At 37.4% G+C, this 14146-nt stretch overlaps 1 protein-coding gene across 1 annotated transcript in view; it reads left to right on the top strand.

The window, feature by feature from the left end:
• The window catches only part of LOC126370154 (neuropeptide CCHamide-2), a 76380-nt gene extending 66847 nt beyond the window's left edge, over window positions 1-9533 (top strand). Inside the window, exons 3-6 of the mRNA XM_050014913.1 lie at window positions 1291-1358; window positions 3331-3460; window positions 5261-5334; window positions 8680-9533. Of these exons, the coding sequence (XP_049870870.1) occupies window positions 1291-1358; window positions 3331-3460; window positions 5261-5334; window positions 8680-8739 (332 nt within the window). The 3' untranslated portion in view covers window positions 8740-9533. The remainder of the gene's footprint in view (window positions 1-1290; window positions 1359-3330; window positions 3461-5260; window positions 5335-8679) is intronic.
• The last annotated feature ends 4613 nt before the right edge of the window (window positions 9534-14146 follow it).

Here is a 14146-nt window from a genome sequence, read left to right as displayed (position 1 = left end):
CGATTGTTGAAGTTAAGCAACTTTCGCAAAGGCCGGTCTTAGGATGGGTGACCACACAAAAAAAGTTTTCATCTCGAACTCCTCCGTGCTTCGGAAGGCACGTTAAGCCATTGGTCCCGGCTGCATTAGCAGTCGTTAATAACCACCAATCCGCACTGGGCCCGCGTGGTGGTTTAAGGCCCGATCTCCCTATCCATCCATAGGGAAGGCCCGTGCCCCAGCAGTGGGGACGTTAATGCGAGACGTGAGTAAACAGGCGACATGCGGCCTTATGTAATTTAGTGCTCAGGGCATATCTCCCTTGTTTTTATGATCTGCGGGCTTAGTATCGTAAGCACGCGACTCTGTCTCGCCGCGAGATCATCTGTCTCTTTCTGTGCAGTACTGTGAGAGAGTGACGGGTGACGTATGTCGAGGCGAGAAAAAGTTGCACGCTTACGGTGGTTACGGCTGTAAGGGCTACAATCTCTTTGTGAACACTACTACTATGACGGTACCCGTGTATCGGCTGGTCTCAGGTTGTCTAGATAGCAATTTGACTAACTTACCTTACAGGTACTTATCGCAAAATGAGTAGATGTCATTTCACCTAAATATTATATTGTCGTATTGAAAACAATAGCTTGTTACAATGCATTTGTTCATCGCATTGTGGTGAGTGGTTTTCAGGTCTTCCATTCCATCCAATAGTTCGATGGAAAAAGCGAAATTTAATGAAATAAAAGTCTATTAATAGCTTTTGATTACCTGTAAGGTTTCGGAAATGGAAAGCGATCACATTTCACTCACAGGTTAACTTATTTAACTAGTTTCTTTCCAAATATGGATTCAATCAAAACCGGATTTTCTGGTGTAAAAATAAACTTAGGAAATGACTTCGTTTGAATATTTATAAAAGTAGGTACTTACGTCAAATATAAAATTCGTTTTCACTTCAATTTAAGGACGTTTATTTCAAATCCCGTGAGTTTATATTAAAAGGAAAAGGTAGTCACGCCAATAAAAACCTTTCAAAAACAATCAAACAAGTACAAAGGAGAAATGTACCTATTTTAAAGTTCGGTTTATTGACAGATTATAATGGAAAACAGAAAAATATATATAAGTAGTGGGAAACACGGAAAAAAGGACTTAATAACACTTCCACTTCGTAATAGTTTTTGACTGAAAAACTTTTCTGTTTTCCATTTATATATATTTATATATATATAATTTATATATATACTACTTGGACGGAATATGTTCTGTGTAGGTACTTACATAATTGTTGATGTATTTCGTTTGTTCCAGGCGGGTGTTCAGCTTTCGGCCACTCCTGTTTCGGCGGCCACGGCAAGAGATCGGATTCTGCAATGGACGTAAGAGAAACTTTTACTATTGTCACGTGTTTCCTTGAGAATTTGGTGCGACCACGGAATAGAAGAGGTTGGAAAGACGCTAACGCACATTTTGAATGAGTACCCCTGTCGCCGGTTCATTCCCTCTTTTACTATTACTCCTGCAAACAGATAACTACGATAGCTTTACTGCTTCTCAAATTTCATAGTCACTTTACCGGAAATGTATATTTTATATGGTACGCTGCAATTTTGTTATTACTTTTCGTAAGATACTGTGTACAAAAGTTTTTTTTTAATAATTTGACGATCATATTAATTAAAAAAAAATCCTTTGATAAGGAACATTTGTTTTTTTGCGTTTTAGGAGGGCCTTTTAATATACTACAGCGGAACTCCATGTCTCGTAAAATTTGCGGACGAGTGGAGTGCAAAGTTGAAGTATGAACTATGTGCTCATACTTGTATGGCACGCGTATTGCGCTCACTTGGCTTCCAACTCTTCTTCTGTTCCATAGGTGTGGCAATCTGGGCATCTTCAAACTTATTTTTTTTTCGCTCCCAGTTAAGTAGAGTTTATGTAATACCTACGCTTGTGCATAATCAATCATAGAATAAGCAATAACGCAACGTATAGAAGGGACACTCCCCACCCCGCCCCGATCTTGATTTACCTCACCTCCTCAAACTAGTCTATTACGTCATAAGGAGTAAGGAAGCGCGTGAACTTTCTGTCTCACTCTCGCGCACGGGGTAAGAACAAGATTTTTGTACGGAGTATCCAGTCTGTGGCATAAATTACCTACTCATACACCAGACTTTCAAATGATCATTTTTTACATCTTACGTTCCGAAATATAATTTTTATGGTCACATAAAATCTGAGTTATATAAATATTGTTTTGCGTTTTCTTTATGGCTTCATCTTGGTTCCCGACAATATCCATAAATGTTCAATCACATTTGTGCATTAATATTTAGGTGTACTTTAAATTCTATTCTCGTTAAAAATAATAATGCGAGAACATTCAGCTCTAATGCACTGAGAGTGTAAAAATAGCAGGGATGTTACGGATATGAAGTTTCGGATTCGGATACGTGTAGTATGTACCTCCACACCTATGTTATGTGCAGCTCTTTATCTATCTATGTTATATACCACATTAATGGACAGACAAAAGCGACCGTCTTATAAAGTGACACGTCTTTTGATCAACTCCACAACTCCTGCGTTCCACAGTGCATGACAACTCTGCTAGTGCGGAACGGATATAAGAATCAATTTTTACCGATTTCCGTTTACCGGTATTAAATAATGCGCGACTTTCCAGGTTACGTTCCCCAAAAATAATACAGATGGCGCTGCTCAGATTTAACGTTCATCATCACCAGCCCATTAACGTCCCCACTGCTGGGGCACGGGCCTTCCCTATGGATGGATAGGGAGATCGGGCCTTATACCATCACGCGGGCCCAATGCGGATTGATGGTTATTAACTACTGCTAATGCAGCCGGGACCAACGGCTTAACGTGCCTTCCGAAGCACGGAGGAGCTCGAGATGAAAACTTTTTTTTGTGGTCACCCATCCTATGACCGGCCTTTGCTAAAATTGCTTAACTTCAACAATCGCAGACCGAGCGCGTTTCCCGCTGCGCCACCGAGCTCCTCCAGATTTAACGTTACAATTACCTATTTTCCCATTGCTCCGGGTACATAAATATAGAAGAATATAATGTAATGGCAGACGCATTTATAAAAGTCGTTGTGGCTTGATATTTGGATCAGGGGGTTAAAATAGCCACATCAAAGCAATTCATAAAAGAAAGAATTTCTAGTTGGAAAAATTCATGAAATTTTTAGTGTTTGTTTAATTATTTCAGTTCGATACTTTTGCGACAGAAAATTCCATTTGATATCAACTCAGAATCATGACCTGAATTATCCAAAGTTTTTGTTACACTGTCACTAACGCTCTGTATGTTCCTCAGCAGATGGCTAACCCGGAGATGATGGGAAGACGTCAACTGGGGCAGGAGGAGACACCGCCTCACCCCGGCTACCCTCATTCGGCATACGGCCTGCTGCCTTCTGGTGACGACATCATTCCTGTCAGAGACGGAGGTGAGTGCTCTGATCTTCTATCATGTGGGTTACCAGCAACAGCAAACCTGGTGTCAGGGGTATAATTGAACTGCTATAGGACCCTGACATAAGTCATGTAACGACTACGTACTTAAATCAGTAAGTACGGGTCATCTTACTTTCGAATCAGCCTTTAAAGTCCTATCCAAACTAGGGATCTCAAAGTGATTTTTGTGATATTCCGGGACATACAATACAATACAATACAAATACACTTCATTACATCAACACATCACACATCACATCTGGACATCTGGAGCGTGAGCCGAAAGCTCAACCACTGAACCACAGGGGTTTTCAATGCTTCCGCCCGTAATTTCATTCGCGTAGACTTCAGTTTTCGCGGTTAAGACTCTTTTTTTATCTTTATTTAATTTGGGAGTTTTTGTCCTTCGGGACATGGCAACTCCATAAATCTTAGTTTTTACAGTGCTCGAATATTATAGTGGTTATTGTTGAGAAGCAATAACCGTCTCTGGCATAGCATAGATTAAAGCTGGGCCGATTGGAATGAAAATTGGCACATAGATATATCGATACCCAGACACAATCATGGAGTCCTTTCCAGGGACAAATTTTAGAGTCGTAACCGCGAAAATTGAAGTCTACGCGAATGAAATTACAGGCGGAAATGTATTCAATTTATAATAATAATGCGATTATAAAATGCGATTGATAATCTATCCTTCAAAAAGATCAATCCAATTCGATTTACGAAACTTCCATTTGAAAATGCTTTCAGAAATAGACGTAATGAATTAATACAATTATTCATGTTATTCCACATAATTGTATTAAAAGGTTATAATTATACGTAAATTAATTTTGATTCAAATTTCGTTGCTCATTAGTGCCTGTCTATTATTAAAAAATGTAAAAAAGCTACACTGAAAACGTAAGAAAAACATAAAAGGCTGGGGCGTTATAAAGGTCACTTACAAGCAATTCATCTCATCAGTAATTTAAGAGACACGCTCTTGTTAGTAAGCATTCCCCATGCTACTTTTTTAAGGAAAAATAGGGCAGTGGTTTCTCTCTTGCCTTCCGCCGCAGTACTCTATCTGACGCGCGTGGGATGGCGCGCAGAGTAGTCTATTTCAAAGCCGTACTAGGACTCCTGCCCTCCGCTTCTGAATAGCACTGACAGTTACTGCTGCCCTCAGTCAGGTTCCAGGTTACAGTAACTGTGAATTGCCCCGTCCGTTCTGCATTGCCGTACCGATGGCTCCTATCTCCGCCTCTGCAACCGTTGAGGTAACCCGTATCCCTGGGCAAGGGTTCTACGTTATATCCCTGTCCTATCTATCCGAACTCAGCCACCATCTCACTCCGGCATACTGAAGCTATTCATGTAAAAATCATATAGAAGTAAGACATTTGAGCATATAGAAGTAAGTGCGTAATGTCAAGAAATGTTAAATAGCAATATTGCGTTTGGAGATGAATAAGGGACTTTCCGGGCTACGTTCGCCAAAAAAAAAAAACAGGTGGCGCTTACAGATTTGATTTTGTTTAACCTTCTAATTTCATGGATAACAGACATATGCATCTCAGATTTCTAGTCACAATTTGACCCCCTTAAGGGCAATAGGCTCGCCCCTATTACATGGGACTTAACCGTAACTGGCGTGGACTGGGTGTACATGACACCTCTGCCTACCCCTCAGAGGATACAGGCGTGATTTTACGTTATGTAGGAGACCAACAGCTTTGAAAAACTGTAAAAAATATATATATGTAATGTCCACGTTTGATGGATTTTTTTTGTTTGTTGCGCAGGTGTATACGATCGCGATGACGCGGCTGCGCGGGAGGTGATGAAGCTGAAACTTCGCAATATTGTCAAACATTGGGTAAGCATGTTATTCATTTACGTTGCCGTTAGTATATATTCCAGTTCAAAAAGTTGTGACCAGTAACTTTATCTATTATAATCTACAGTTCAAAGTTTTATTTTTGATCCCTGAATCTAATCATGTGCGTGAGCGCATAAAAACTGTTTTTTTTTCAACAATAAATGAAATAAAAACGTCAGTTAAACGCGGGAAATGAGAAAATGTTACCGATGAATGGAGCTTCATTATAATTTAAATATCGGGAGTCTCATATCCCTGATTTAAACGCGGTAAGAACCCGTTATGTGTTTTATTACGATAATAAACCTAAAACAAAGTACCCTTAGGAATTGACCTTTAATATTTGGTATGTGGTATGTTGTTGATCGGAGTTTAGATTGCCGATAATTGATTCATTGCATACGCCGTGCAGCTTGGACAGAATGACATGAGGGTTGAAATTATGCAACGCTTCCTTTGAGGTGCGGTTCTAGGAGCACTCCGTTCGAAAAAAATCCCTACTATACAATGAGTTGGCAGTCCAAAGTGATACATTTTTTTTTAAGTGGGAGGATTCTCCAAACTTGTAGTTAATTTGCCTGAGAGCCAAATAAGTGTGCCATTTTGCTGATTAATATCCTGTTTACAACCTCATGTGATGATGATTATCGTAAATACCTTAAAAGGTTTTTGAATAATGGACTCATTCAGTTTGGTTGATATCGTACTATCAGTGCACCGTGGAACCATGACAGACCAGTTGGTAGAACGCTTGCTCTCACTAATTGTGGTCGCAGGTTCGAATCTAGCACAAGCCTAAATCAATAATTGTCGAATTTGTTTTCGAATTCATAGGATCATAAATGATTATCACGTGCTCTCATCGTGACGAATACTGAGAGCATTCGTCAACACCCTGTATGTCACTAACACCCTGTATTTGTGTACATACAATTACACTAAAGTAATTAGTTTTATACTTGCTGTTACTAGTCAGGTAGTGATCCATACGTGCCAGAACTTGGATAGGAACTGGAACTGGGCTGAATTCTAGTTTGAACTACGTGCTTGGCTAGACAAACTGCATAGACTACATTTTACACTGGCCAAAGTTGAACAAATTATTTATTCCTGACTGACAAGCGCGATAAATGTGTATGTTAGATAGATAGATAGATAAAATACTTTATAGAGCACAATGGACACAAAATACAGAGATAAGGACAACATATACAGAAAAGCACAACAGGCGGCCTTATTGCTCATGCAGCAATTTCTTCCAGGCAACCTTTGGGTACAGGAAAATTTTGTACAAGTATAATAATAGCGGGTTAGTGCATTCTAACAAAATAAATAATTAAAAGAACAACCTACATAAAATAATAGTTAGGTTTACCTAGGAAGTCTTTTGATGTTATTTTGTAAGTAAATGTTCATCTTCTTCTTCAGGTGCCTCTCCAACTAGTGGAGGTTGGCCATCAGCTCCAAAAAAATATTTTTAACTCCCGCGAGGCGGAACAGTTCGACGCAGGACTTCTTCCTCCGACCCACTTTTCTTTTTCCTGCGACTTTGCTCTTCATTACGAGTAGCAGCAGTTCATACCTTTTGTGTCTTAGCATATGCCCTAAATATGCAACTTTTCATTATAATGTTCTTATTAAATGTTCATAATAATCTTATCTACATGCATACATAAACTCACGCCTATTTCCCACCGGGGCAAGCAGAGACTGGAATTCCATGTGCTTCAAACCTGACACACTTCACTTGCTTCCTCTTATTTACGAGATGAAGAAATCGATTTTCTTAATTCTGTACTGAGAGGGAGTTAGAAACGTTTAACTGCTAGCTACTTATTAGTAAAAACCTATTTTGGTGCGGTAATCTATAGTGTTTCATCATCACCAGCCCATTAACGTCCCCACTGCTGGGGCACGGGCCTTCCCTATGGATGGATAGGGAGATCGGGCCTTAAACCACCACGCGGGCCCAGTGCGTATTGGTGGTTAACTCTATCGTTGACTCTATAGTGTTTATATTGTTGTAATTCAAATAATATTAAAAAAAAAAAAAAAAAAAACACCGTTATGACAAGGCTAAAAGTGTGTTGTTACCTGGGTGTTGATTTTATACGTTTTGATCTTTACGTGTATTTAAATTATAGTTTGTAAATATAAATTTAAAACTCATGTGGAGCTTACATTATGTAAAAAGCTTTATTATAAGATTAATGATTACCTAAATGATAAAAATGTCTGGTATTAAATGTGTGCCTCTAAATCAAATCAATTTATTTGCGAGAACACATAAATAAAAATAGGTGGTAAAATAATTCAAATAACAATGTGGTGATGTGTTCGGCCGTCGGCCTGCATAAAAATACAAAAAATACATAAAAAACTATATTTAGTTTTTAAATAACTTGTAACGTATACCCTCATTGATAAAATATGTGTTGCTCCTGCAGTTCCTTGTCATTACTTCTCCTCAGCCATGTTATTGCGAAATGACGTAAATTCATGAAATGTTACATTGACCTTTAATAAGTTTATCCATGATAATTACGTTGAATAAATGATTCTGATTTCTGATTTAATTTTCGTATTTTCAATTATGAATTTCGTACGTACGTAGATTTTTTTCGTAAGGCAAAATTTTGCCTCGAAAAGCTACATAAGCTATTCGTAAGTAAACAGGAACGTGTAAAGGTGTGTCCACCCTGTCGACCGTTGCTCTATTTTTCAACTGAGGTGACCGCCACGAATTGACGTCAATCTATCGTTGATTCAATCGATCCCGATTTCGTACCACGTTTGCTTCTCTTTTACATACCTCATATATTACAGCGCGTGTCACTTTATATTCTCAATGAAGAAACAAATAAAAAAAAAATCATAATCGACCTACAATGATAATTAACGGAGACATTTGCGAACATTATGTATGTATGTACATAAAAGAAAAAAAAACCATTCAAATATAAAAAAAAAAAGTTTTTTTTTAAGTAGTTAGGAGAGTAGCTTGAAGCGGAAAATACAAAAGTAAGGTACAAAAAAAATCTAAGTACTCCTACCGGGTGGTTCGTGATTATTATTTTTATTAAGTCTTACTCATACTATAATATAAGCACACGGCTATATCCCAATTGGAGTAGTCAGAGTTACATCCATCGCAAGATGAACTAAATACCCACACCTCACATTTTTTATTATTATTTATAAAAAACATAATATTTTACTTAATTGCCTAAGATTATCTACTTATTGGAAAGCTTGCCTCGATGTGACGTAATGGAGGAGGCGTTTTATTTATAAGACCTGTGTTTGTTATTTGTCCAATCTTTTTTATTATTATTTTTTCAGATGGACACCTACAGGCGATCACAGCAGACCGACGACGGCTATATCGTGGAGTCCTTGTAAATAACTGTTATTATTGCATTACATTTAATACCCGTTGTACCGGTACCTACCATACTGCTGGAATAAATAATATATACATCTAATTAACACGTTCACTGTATTTCCCTTAAAATGTATCCAAGACATGTATAGTGTACTTCTAAAATGTACTAGATGCATCATTCTCTTCGAATTTTAAAATAATAATGGTTAGTGTTGGGAAAGGAAAGATAAAAGAATAATTCGAATTCATTTTCCATTTTTAAATGTTTAAATTTGGATTTAAAATTTTAAAAGTAAGTTTTAATAAAGTATACTGGTAAAATGCAGAAATAAATAATATATTTAATTTTCGAACGCGGAATTCTGAATTCCAGATCAAATTCTGAAAAAAGTCTGCAATAACATATCTGCGTGCTTTTTCAAATCTATTTCATAAAGGGACATGCTTCATAAACTGCTTTAGTAAAGGTTTTTTTAGGTATCACAAAGGTTATTTTTTCATAGAAGAATGGTTAAAAGAAAGTGATATAATATGAGATAGTACCGAATGACAAAATAAGTATCTCGATTTAAGCGTCTATAAAATATATTAAAGTAATTACTTGGAAATTGGTCTACTATAAAATTTTCGAGAATTTCTAAGATTGCAATAAACATAATGTTCTATTCTAGGTACCTAAATTAAATTTTCTGGTCAATTATAAATTGTATCACATAAATAAATATTATATAAATGTTTTGTAGATACGAACTGTTTTACTATATTAGTACGTTTTCTTATTTTAAGATAAAAATCTATATTTTTGTGAGAAGGCTGGATTTATTGAATACCTAATTTAAAAATAAAATTATGTGTATAATTAAATTATGCTTGTAAAATAAATGCTTTTCAAAAGTTAAATAAATATGGTAAAGGTTAAACCTTTTTGGATTTTAATTTATTTTACTTGAGAATTTATTCTGGTATTTTCCTAAATTGTTTTTCTTTTTTAGAGACTTATCTGTTTTCATCTATAATATACGTAAGTTTACCATCAAATCAATTATTCAATCACTATATTATACTGTAGTAGAAAAGTGACTGTCTCTATGAAATAAGATGTTTTGTGTATTTAATAAAAATAAATGGTTAGATACAATACCTATGGCATTGGTGTTTTACTTATTTACGTTTAATGAGAGACTTTCTGAGGAGCTCGGTGGCGCAGCGGTAAACGCGCTCGGTCTGCGATTGTTGAAGTTAAGCAACATTCGCAAAGGCCGGTCATAGGATGGGTGACCACAAAAAAAAGTTTTCATTTCGAGCTCCTCCGTGCTTCGGAAGGCACGTTAAGCCGTTGGTCCCGGTTGCATTAGCAGTCGTTAATAACCACCAATCCGCACTGGGCCCGCGTGGTGGTTTAAGGCCCGATCTCCCTATCCATCCATAGGGAAGGCCCGTGCCCCAGCAGTGGGGACGTTAATGGGCTGGTGATGATGAGGGACTTTCCAGGCTACGTTCCTCAAAACCAATATAGATGGCGCTGTACAGTTTTCCCTTCGTTTAACCGATAACAGACCTAATGCATTTTTTATCACACCCATGCTCAATTACTTCTTCTACCTATTATTATTCTGATCAAAATAATGAGAATCAATATTGGTAGCAACATAATTCTATACATAATCTGATGCAAATGTCTAATAATTAATTAATAATATAAATTAATAATAAATAAATAAATAAAAATAAATTAAATAATTATTATTTTGATGTAATTATGGACCCGAAATAATTGAAATAATTTTTACATTAAAACTGTACAACGACATCTATATTTTGTTTTTGGGAAAGTATCTCACTGACAGGAATAACCCCTTTATCAATTGGCAACTTGACGTATACACTCGAAGTATATTTTAAGTTACAATCGTAAATAATCGTAAATAATAAAGATATATTTAGTAATCATCTGACAAAAATAATACTTACCAATTTACAAATAATGAAATAGATTATTTAAAACTTATTCCAGTAAATATATACCTATTCTAAATTTAATATAAACATTTTGTTTCATAGTATCTCTTACAAATTATTATTCTAAATTATTATTATTTTAAATTATCTTATCTTATCTTATCTAAACGGAACAAATACAGACTTCTGCTAACCAACAAGTGACCTGCACACCTATTTGAACTAGCATGCACCTAGATTCAATTAAAACTATGTAAACATGATAAACATACATCCTGAGTTACTTTTGCTTGCATAGAGAAAACTAGCTGCTAGGCTAAACAAACAAAATGAATAATTTATTAACCTTAATATTTGCCTATCAGAAGTTTCTTCTTCCGCTAACAAGCTTCATTGCCTAATATTTACTGCGAATCTAAACATTTGTGGTTGAGGTGTATGTAACTGGGACAATATGATTAGGTAATTTCCTAGGTCTATCATCATCATCATCAGCCGTATGACGCCCACTGCTGGGCATAGGCCTCCCCCAAGGATCTCCACGACGATCGGTCCTGCGCTGCCCGCATCCAGCGGTTTCCCGCGACACATAAACACATAAACACAAATAAACATAAACACAAATTCTTCAAACACAAAATTCACTATTTCTTCATTTATGTTCTTCTAACATAAATTATATAATTCTGATTATTTCCTAAATAAAGATATTACAGGCTGATCACATTGGTTGTCGAAAGTAAGATGATCCGTGCTTCGGAAGGCACGTTAAGCCGTTGGTCCCGGTTACTATTTATTGAGGTAAGAATGTAGTCATTACATGAGTCATGTCAGGGGTTTTTGGCGGCGCAATAATAACCCTGACACCAGGGTTGATGCGGTTGGTAATCCAACTCACAACCATAAGAAGAAGTGGTTAGAGCCTGTGCTGGGATTTAAACCTGTGACTACTTTATATAAGTCACGCGTTCTCCGAAAAGGGCTGTCAAGGATTTTAAAAAGTAGGTATATTATTTATATTTATATTTATATTCAATCATTGGCGGCGAGGGTGTGCTGCTGCCAAAGGATGTTTTCGGGATACCGAACTTAGCATAGTACCCCGCTAGCCACAAGTTGATAGTGAGACTAGGGATCGACGATCCAACGGGGTTATGTTGGAAGTTGTATATATGCGTCTTGCTGTGTAAACTTCGATATCGCGTTTCACGACTGCTTGAAGACTGCATTATTGAATGAGGCGCCATCTGTTGCATGTGGGTGGAACTAGGTGGCCAACTAGTTAGGTCCGCCACAAATCAAAGTATATCCCAAGTAATCCCAACAGTCAAAGGCAATTGGATGTAAATGTTGTAAGACGAAGTAGCATGTTCGTTATATGAACTAGGATATTCATGGGATTGCAAATGGCTCTCACGTAGACAAGATGTTACTGTTAACATAACATAACCTCACGACTATATCTCAATTGGGGTGGTCAGAGGTACATCCATAGCAAGATGAACGGCCACAACTCACCGAGTTTTCTACTGGAGTATTTTTTTTTATGTCACATGGTAAGTTCTTATAAATAAAAAGTAAACATTATGTGAGTGAGAGCTATCTAGATATACAAACAATACTTATCTCGACTATAACTTAAAACTAAATTATTTTTATAAACCTTAATACTAGTATAACACTAGTAAGAGTGAACTTATGATTTTCAAGGCAGGTAACAAATGTCCTTCTGATGTTCCCCCTCTTATGTTAAACGGATCATCTATAAAAAGAGTTGGTTCTTTTAAATACCTTGGCCATATGATGACTGAGGATATGCGTGACGATCTCGATATGGAGCGCGAGCGTAGGGCTCTGGCGGTCAGAGCGAACATGATAGCCCACAGGTTTAGCAGATGTACAGCTCAGGTTAAGATAACTCTTTTCCAGGCTTATTGTACCTCGCTGTACACTTGTAGCTTGTGGACTCGTCACTCGCAACGATCATTGGACGCCTTACGCATTCAGTTCAATAATGCATTCAGGGTGCTGTTGGGGCTGCCGCGTTTCTGCAGTGCCTCGGGTATGTTTGCGGACGCGCAGGTAGATGGCTTTCACGCCATACTCCGCAAACGGTGCGCTGCGACGCACTGCAGAGTGCGTGCCAGCACCAACAGCATCCTGGCTGTAATAGCTGATAGGTGGGACAGCAGCTTTATAAAGCACTGGACCCATCAGCATTTAAGCGTGTGCCATTATGGTGTTTTATAGCTTTTAAGTATTTTTTTCTTGTATTTTAGGTTAGTACATATGGATGTAAATTTGTCCGAAATAAAGTATATTTTATTTTATTTTTAATATTTTTCAAGTTATTATTATTGCGTATGGCAGACGAAAATAAAATATCCTGCGTGGATTATATCCAGCTGAAGCTCTCCTAACCAAGTCTCTGCCGCATCCGTCACACAATGCAGCCCGGCTATACCACCTGAGAACCGGTGCAGAGGGCACTCGTTCACTATGTGAGATGATTTGATCCGGGTGACCACATTCACAGTATGGCGAGTATGGTTTTTCAAGTTATAAGGGGTTCTTATTTATATGTACTTATATATTTACATTATATTATACTATTTATGCCATTAATGTGCCATTATGTGAAGTATGTTTCGTTCGGTTGCTTGAGGGAAGGCTTGTGCCCAGCAGTGGGACGTGCACTAGCATACTTAGGCTATTTATTTTAAATTCGGAATCTGCAGTGAGGCAGAGTGGTGAAGTATGTACCCGCTGATTAAGGGGCCACCTGTGCCGTTTATAGGCTGTTTTATTTTTCCGCCATTTTCGCTTTACACAACCACGATTTATAAAGTAACTTTAGTTATTTCCTGGTACAACTCTGAGGGAAAAACCATTAACAAGTTCTTTACTAAAAATGCAATTTTTACTGTAAAATAAAGACTGAAAATAGTTTTGCCACACAGAATGGAACAGAAGTATTAATTAGAAAATCCCGGTAACAATACGAGCGGTACAAGGAGTAACGGTTCGTAGAGAAAATGTTCAAATGTTCAACGAGGGCCGATCCCTACTCCGGTGCTTGACAACACTATATTTTTCTCAATGCCGTAATTACACATCGTGTTAAGGAAGAGAAACTGCATTTATTTTTAAGAAATAATAAACTCAAAGCCAAAAAAAGCCGTGCTAGCACAGTTGGTAGAACGCTTGCCTCTCACTTCGAGGTCGCAGTTTCGAATCCAGCACGTGCAAACCAATGATTGTCGAATTTGTTTTCGAATTCATGTTCGGATCATAAATTATTATCACGTACTCAGCGGTCAAGGAAAAGGTTTTCGGAGGTATGTGACCTTACCTGTATTGGGCTGGTTTTCCTTTCGCGGGTTGGAAGGTCAGACAGGCAGTGGCTTCTGTAAAAACCGGAACTGTCTAATCTTCAGCTTAGGTAAGCAGACCCTGTGAAAAACG

The sequence above is a fragment of the Pectinophora gossypiella genome, chromosome 10, assembly GCF_024362695.1.
Source record: "Pectinophora gossypiella chromosome 10, ilPecGoss1.1, whole genome shotgun sequence".
Classification (NCBI taxonomy): domain Eukaryota; kingdom Metazoa; phylum Arthropoda; class Insecta; order Lepidoptera; family Gelechiidae; genus Pectinophora; species Pectinophora gossypiella.
The sequence above is the reverse complement of the archived record's forward strand: the minus strand, read 5'-3'. Positions and strand labels throughout refer to the sequence as shown.